This window comes from Podarcis cretensis (genome assembly GCF_951804945.1).
Source record: "Podarcis cretensis genome assembly, chromosome: Z".
Taxonomy (NCBI): domain Eukaryota; kingdom Metazoa; phylum Chordata; class Lepidosauria; order Squamata; family Lacertidae; genus Podarcis; species Podarcis cretensis.
Window position 1 is genome coordinate 50,463,995 of NC_137184.1, and position 7,510 is coordinate 50,471,504.

The window sequence follows — 7,510 nt, forward strand, 5'->3', positions numbered from 1 at the left end:
TAAATTGGCATTTCGGATGTTACATAACTTGTCATTATTTGTGTTTTATTTTCTGCAGATGATAGCATTTATTTTCAACTTTATATTGATGTTATTAGTGTTGCCCAGAAAATATGCACCGTGTAGATTTGCTTATTAAAGAGCAGACTCATTTAACAGAGGTTCATTTGATAACCCGCTTGGGCAGAGTCCATCTTCAGTGAAATTCCTCCGGGGGTTAAAAATATTATGGTGTTTTCTTTTCGGGATGAAATCTTGTGAAAGGCTACTCTTTGTAAGGATTGGGGGGGAGGGTTTCCTATACAGCATTATAATCAGGGTGGATTTGATTTAAATCAAACCGATTTAACTCACGATTTAAATTCCTTGATTTGAACCACTAGTCAGGAAGGCTTGATTTAAATCTTTTTTTCTTTCTTTCTTTTTTTACAGAAAGGCAACCTCTAAATATGGACAAGCAGAGGAAGGTTTCCTTTTGGGAATAATAAAATCCCTTTTTTTACAGAAAGGGTTAACCTTGCTGGCATCCTCTTCATATTGACAAACAGAGGAAGGTTTCCTTTTTGGAATCATAAATCTTCAGAGGAGTTTTTACAGTTATATCAAAAATGACTGATTTAGTTACACCATTAGAAACAATTATTAAATTATAGTGAGGTTTAATAAGTTAACTCTTTCTATTTGGACAACTTTTCTGCAGTACTTTATTGGAAGAAGAAAAATAATCATTTCCTTCATAACAATATAAACCGTTTATTTCACTAAAGGAATAACATTATAGCACATGTATCCATGTTTGTTAACTGATGTGGTTAATTAATTTTTTTTAAACACACCTTAGACCAGCGAGGGCAAAGTTGGGCCACGCCTGATCTAGAACAGTGGTGGCTCAACTTGGCCCTCCAGCTGCCTTGGGACTACAATTCCCATCATCCCTGACCACTGGTCCTGTGAGCTAGGGATGATGGGAGTTGTAGTTCCCAAACAGCTGGAGGGCCAAATTTGGCCATGCCTGCCTTAGACTGAGTTTTAGCACTTTAAAAAAATCCTTGTTTCCTTGATGAATAGCCTTTCGGCTATAATGTAACCGAAATAGAAAACTATCTTTAGAAAGATTTTTTCCTTCAAAAGCATTTTATTTTAAAAATCCGATTTAAATAATTAAAAATCATTGATTTTTATCCACCCTGATTATAATCTTGAAAACACAATATAGTAGCTTTAAAGTCATTCACCTTGTCACCTCGGAAGTTCCCCTGTTCCTGGAAAGACCATAATCCGGCTTTGATTTTAGCAGGAGGAGCCAGAGTCCAATCAACTGCATCCGGCCCAGCGCTCTTGGTCCCATCAAAAGGAAAGGTAAGTGCAGAGGTGGAGGAAGGGGGGCAGTGGAGGCAGGGCGCCCCGGGTGTCACCACTGACGGGGTGGTGACAAATTGCTGGGTGGCCCTTGTTGTGGGGCCTGCGGCCCACCCGAGCCGCACATCTCTCCTGCTCTAGATCAGGCATGGCCCAGCTTGGCCCTCCAGCTGTTTTGGGACTGCAACTCCCATCATCCCTAGCTCACAGGACCAGTGGTCAGTCCCAAGACAGCTGGAGGGCCAAGTTGGCCTAGGCCTGCTCTTTTCTCTGCCAAGCTTGTGACTTCCCTCCATCCCTTCAGCTGGTTTTTTTCTTTTCAGATCTTTGTATCGCCCTTTAAATTAGCATTTTCTGACCTTAATATCCTTGTAGCCAACTCTTATCTCTTTGGCCAGATTTTTTGCAGTACATTTTTAGAATAATTGTTCATATACCAAATAAATTTACTCCAGTCTCTTCAATTCTGCATAGTCCAGGCATGGCCAAACTCAGCCCTCCAGCTGTTTTGGGTACTACAACTCCCATTGTCCCTAGCTAACAGGCCCAGTGGTCAGGGATTATGGGAATTGTAGTCCCAAAACATCTGGAGGGCAGAGTTTGCCTATGCCTGGACTACAACTCCCATCATCCCTAGCTCTCAGGACTTGTGGTCAGGGATGATGGGAGTTGCAGTCCCCAAGCAGCTGGAGGGTTGAGTTTGGCCTCCCTCTGGCTTAGTCCACCATCTTCATTCTGCCACTCTTCAATCGTTGGTAACTCTGGCAGCTTCCACCTCTTGGGTAATAAACCATCTGAAACAAATCTGCTTGATTTCAATAGGTGAAATGGAAACCGAAAGCCAGCCCAAGAGACTTTTCCAAGGAACCACCAACATGCTTTCTCCTGACGCGACACTACTTTCTGACCTCAGCTCATGGTAAAATTAATCTTAATGATACATATACTACTCATCAGTGCCCAGAAATGGTTCGCTGTATCTTTTGATGCTCTAGCATTCCAAAATAGTTCCTACCCAGGGTGGATAAAAACCAATTTTTTTATTAAAAAGTTTTTCTTTAATTTGATTTTTTTAAAATTTAAATCAGATTTTTAAAATTTAATTTGGAATTTTAAAATAAAATGCTTTGGGGGGTGGGAATCTTTCTAAAGATAGTTTTCTGTTTAAGTGACATATGTCCATCTATCAGGGTGGCTAAAAATCAAGGATATTTTTTTAAATAAAAAAATCGTATTCTTGAAAAAATTAAATCAGATTTTTTTTTCTTCAATTAGATTTTTTTGATTTAAATCAGATTTTTAAAACAAAATGCTTTTGGAGGAAAAATCTTTCTGAAGATTTTTTATTTAAGTGGCTTTCTAGTCCACACATGGGCAAACTCTGGCCTTCAGGATGTTTTGGAATTACAACTACCATCATCCCTGACCACTAGTCCTGTTAGCTAGGGATGATGGGAGTTGTAGTCCCAAAACAACTGGAGGGCCGAGTTTGCCTATGCCTGTTCTAGTCCAAAGGCTATTCATCAGGAAATAAGGATGTGGTTAAAGTTTTTCATGTGTGCTAAAAAATCACTCATTTTTTATATAACTGTAAAAACTATTCTGAAAATTTATGATTTCAGAAAGGAAACCTTCCTCTGGTTGTCAGTATTAAGAGGATGGCAGCAAGGTTGAACCTTTCTATTAAAAAAAATGATTTGAATCAAGCCTTACTGATAAGTGATTGAAATAAAGTCTGACTGATGAGGGATTTATATCTATTTGATTTGTATCAAATCCACCCTGCCACAAACACTCCCCCAGCCCGTAAACTGTAAAAGCTTCTCTGTAAATTGATGATTCCAAAAAGGAAACCTTCCTCCAATGGTCCATATTAAGATAATGCCAGCATGACTGAACCTTTCTGTAAATAAAAAGGATTTTAAATCAAGCCTTACTGACAAGTGATTTGAATTGTGATTTCAACAGACTTGATAGCAATAAATGATAGTACCCAATCCACCCGGGTGGGTACTGACCTGAAGAAGTGTGCAGATACATACCGTATTTTTTGCTCCATAAGACACTTTTTTCCTCCTAAATGTCTGTGTGCCTTATGGAGCGAATACGTGGTCCCTGGAGCTGAATTGCCCAGGGTCAAAAAGCAGATCATGCTCCTTTTTTTGAAAGAGGGAAGTGGGTGTTGAAACAAAGCCGCTGATTGGCAAGCAATCGGGGAGCGAGATAAGGGACACGATAAAGGAGGCTGCCTGGAAGGGGGGATCCTCAGGATTTTTACATTGGGTCACCTCAAATTCACCATCAGATCACGTAACATGTCCATGGCTACAGCCTGCACCAAAAAAATCATGCACCCACTGTTTTGTGGGGCCACAATGGTGGAACAACGTGGTTACAAAGCACAGATCCACATGAATCCTCAGGATTTTTGCAATGGGCTACCCCAAACTCACCGTCAAATCACGTCTGTGGCCATTGCATGAACCACAAAACTCATACATCCACTGTTTAGTTCAGAATTTTTTTTTTCTTGTTTTCCTCCTCTAAAAACTAGGTGTGTCTTATGGAGCAAAAAATACGGTAACTTGGCCCTCCAGCTGTTTTGGGACTACAACACCCATAATCCCCAGCTCACAGGACCAGTGGTCAGGGATGATGGAAATTGTCCCAAACCAGCTGGAGGGCCAAGTTGGGTCACCGCTGCATGGCCCAACTTGGCCCTCCAGCTGTTTTGGGACTACAACCCACATCATCCCCACTTCACAGGAGCACTGGTGAGGGATGATGGGAATTGTAGTCCCAAACATAGGAGTTTGCCTATGCCTGCTCTAAGATGCTACTGGACCATTTTTTATTTTATGTGCCCTGACTGAAGCTTGCGGTTTCCCCTTGTGTCCGCAGCCTGCCCTCAGATGCCCTCGACGGTTGCTCCAGCGGCGCCAGCCCCTCCACTGACTCACTGGCCAAAGGCGCCGCCTCTGGCGCCGCAGCGGAATTGCCTGCCGCGCGATCCGAACCTGCTTCCCCATTCATCTTGATGGAAGACCTTTCCCCCAAGTGACTCACCCTGCCGCCTGCCTGGATGTCCGCCTGTGCCATCCTTTTGCTATACCCGCCTACGGAGAAACCGGCGGCATAAAATCCCCAAGGGCATCCGGATTAGGAATGCCGAGTGCGAAACACCCACGTCAACCCTTCTCGGCAACGTCTCCAGGCGATTTTAATCCTCCTTTTAATGGACCCACCAGGCCCTGGCGCTGCCTGGCTTGCTGGTTTCCCTTTTAATTCTTTTGCCAACGTCTGCTCGGTTTTCCTTTTAACTACAAATTATTTTGCGAACATATCCTTGGATCGGGACTTTCCTTTCAAAGAAATGACACCCACATTTCCTCCGAATTCCCGGAAAAGCATCCAATTTATATTCGCATCAAAAATATCGGTGGGAAACCGGTCGCTGTCACAATCCCTTGTTCCGAAGGTAAGAATGGAGCTGAAATAAATGAGTTTATTCTAGGTTAGGCCTAGTCAAACTCGGCCTTCCAGCTGTTTGGGGACTACAATTCCCATCATCATTGACCACTGGTTCTGTTACCTAGGGAGGATGGGTATTGTATTCCCCAAACAGCTGGAGGGCCAAGTTGGTGGCCCAACTTGGCCCCATCCACTATTTTGGGACCACAATTCCCATCACCCTGACCACTGGTCCCGTTAGCTAGGGATGATGGGTGTTGTAGGCCAAAACATCTGGAGGGCCTGTTTCTTGAGATGAATGCTGGTGGAAACTGAGAAGTACACTTAAGTATGGGAAATGTCATTCGGTTTGGGGTGCAAGAAATGATCTATTCCAGGCTTCCTCAACCTCAGCCCTCTAGATGTTTTGAGACTACAAATCCCATCTTCCCTGACCACTGGTCCTGCTAGCTAGGGATCATGGGAGTTGTAGGCCAAAAACATCTGGAGGGCCGAGGTTGAGGAAGTCTGATTTATTCCTCACAAGATCCAATTGGGCTTAATTTCCAAAAAAGGGGAAAAAAAGATGCAACCCATTTGTAATCTACTGTGTCACGCTATTTATTATTTATAATTCTGTAAAATAATAACAAAAGTCTGGTGATTTATTAGAGTATTTTTTTATGATTGAAGCCCTTTCCCCATGTCCTGTGAGCACTGGCTGGTCTGTATTGATAGGCAACTTTGTCCGCCGGATTTGTGCGATTCCGGTTCCAAATGTTTCTTGTCTTCCGGATTTGGAAAACTTTGATTTCCTTCCTTCCTTCCAAGAAATAGTGCGGAATTTGAAGTGTGATTGTGCTTGTCTGGCTCGGAAAAAGGGTGAAAAAAGGACATTTGGCTTTCCCCTTCCTGGAATTTTCCTTTGGAAAACGTTGGTTTGGAATCGGAGTTGGGCCTCTTGTTACCTGTATTCCGGTTTTTGCCTGGGAGAGAGAGAGTTTCCTCGCCTCCAATAAATGTGCATATTGTAAAATGTCACCCAGGGGTATCTTTATTTTTTAAAATGACTATTTTATCCACATGCACACAAAAACTTTGACCCAGAACAAACTTAGTTGGTCTTTAAGGGGCTACTGGACCGATTTTTTATATATATATTTCAATTTTATCCGCGTGCAAATTGTATTTGTGTAGATAAACTGTGCTGTTTTGGCTGGCCTCCCAGCTGCTGCTAAATAATAAAGAAATCTGATTTAAATCCACAAATTCGATCTTTTATTATAATCATCATTTTTTAAAAAAAATAATTTTATTTTATAATTATAATTATAAAATTAGTAATATATTATTAATTTAATATTAATGTTATTAATATAATTTATAATAATAATTTTATTTTAGAATTATTAAGCTTTCCCTGACATCTCCAGGGGGAAAGACACACGTGAAGCCCATGAGAACATCTGCCAGTCAGTGTTGACAACACCAAGCTAAACGAAGGGCTGACTCATATCAAGAGGGTTTCCTATAGTCCCAGCAATACAAGACCTAATACACAGGATGTTATCTACAGCTTAGAAAATTTATATTATATAACAACAATTTTATAATTATTTTATTTTATTATTAATAATAATAATTTTAAAATACAAGTTGTCAATCCGTGCACTTACTGGCTGCTGTTTGACCTAGTACTGGAACTTCAGAACCGTAGCAGTGAAGTTTTCAAACCTCAATTCAGGAAAGGCTCGATACCTTTGGATAGATCAGGCATAGGCAAACTCCAGCCCTCCAGATGTTTGGGACCACAATTCCCATCATCCCTAGCTAACAGGACCAGTGGTCAGGGATGAGGGGAATTGTAGTCCCAAACATCTGGAGGGCTAGAGTTTGCCTATGCCTGGGATAGAGCATTCTTGCTTAGCCTTGGTTCCTTGTTCTTTAAAATGGGAACACTTGAGGCTTATGTGGGCAATCCCAGGTAAGCTCAGAGCATTTGAAAGCACTGCATAACCACATGACAGGGTGGATAAAAATCAGTGATTTTTTTAAAAAAACAACCCCAAAATCAGATTTTTTTGGATTTAAATCAGATTTTTAAAATAAAATGTTTCTGGAGAGAAAATCTTTCTAAAGATGGTTTCCAATTTAAGTGACATTCTAGTCTAAGGGCAGCTGTGTCCAGCATTGCCAAAGGCTTCACAATAATGTCCATGGATCAGAGTGGATAAAAATCAGTATTTTTTTTTAAAAAAAGATTATTAATTTTTAGAGCTACTTTTTACAATTTTACCCCAAAGTTGCTGAGCTGTTTTTAAGGATGTTTTTGGCGTGTTTCCCCACACTTTGTAACTCTCCCCACTGGCACCCACGCTTGAGAATACAGTAGTGATAGAATCAATGAATAGGTTTCCATTGGCAAACCCTCTTCTCAATTGGTAGACCAAGTTACAAGATGTAGTTGTCATGGGAAACGGAAGGAGATATCCCCTACTACAGGCATGGCCAAACTTGGCCCTCCAGCTGTTACAGTTCTCATCAACCCTGATCACTGGTCCTGTTAACTAGGAATGATGGGCATCGTAGTCCCAAAAGAGCTGGAGGGCCACGCCTGCGCCTGCTATGCATGACCTGCCCTGAAGTGCAGATACAGCAGTACCTCAGCTTACCTAACCCTCTGGTTTCGTAAACTTCGGGA

General features: G+C 41.5%; 1 protein-coding gene across 7 annotated transcripts in view; it reads left to right on the top strand.

Moving 5' to 3' along the window:
• The window catches only part of PABIR2 (PABIR family member 2), an 83,913-nt gene that overhangs the window by 17,704 nt on the left and 58,699 nt on the right, over positions 1-7,510 (top strand). For 2 of the 7 annotated variants that reach the window (XR_013835040.1, XR_013835041.1), the window contains exons 8-10: positions 1,295-1,359; positions 2,182-2,278; positions 4,261-4,837. Coding sequence is in view for 5 of the 7 variants with exons in the window: in XM_079962921.1 (XP_079819047.1) it covers positions 1,295-1,359; positions 2,182-2,278; positions 4,261-4,420 (322 nt within the window). In the remaining 2 variants the exon portion in view is untranslated. Of the gene's footprint in view, positions 1-1,294; positions 1,360-2,181; positions 2,279-2,981; positions 3,296-4,260; positions 5,851-7,510 lie in introns of those variants that run through there. The other 5 variants (XM_079962924.1, XM_079962923.1, XM_079962921.1 and 2 more) reach the window with 4 other exon arrangements.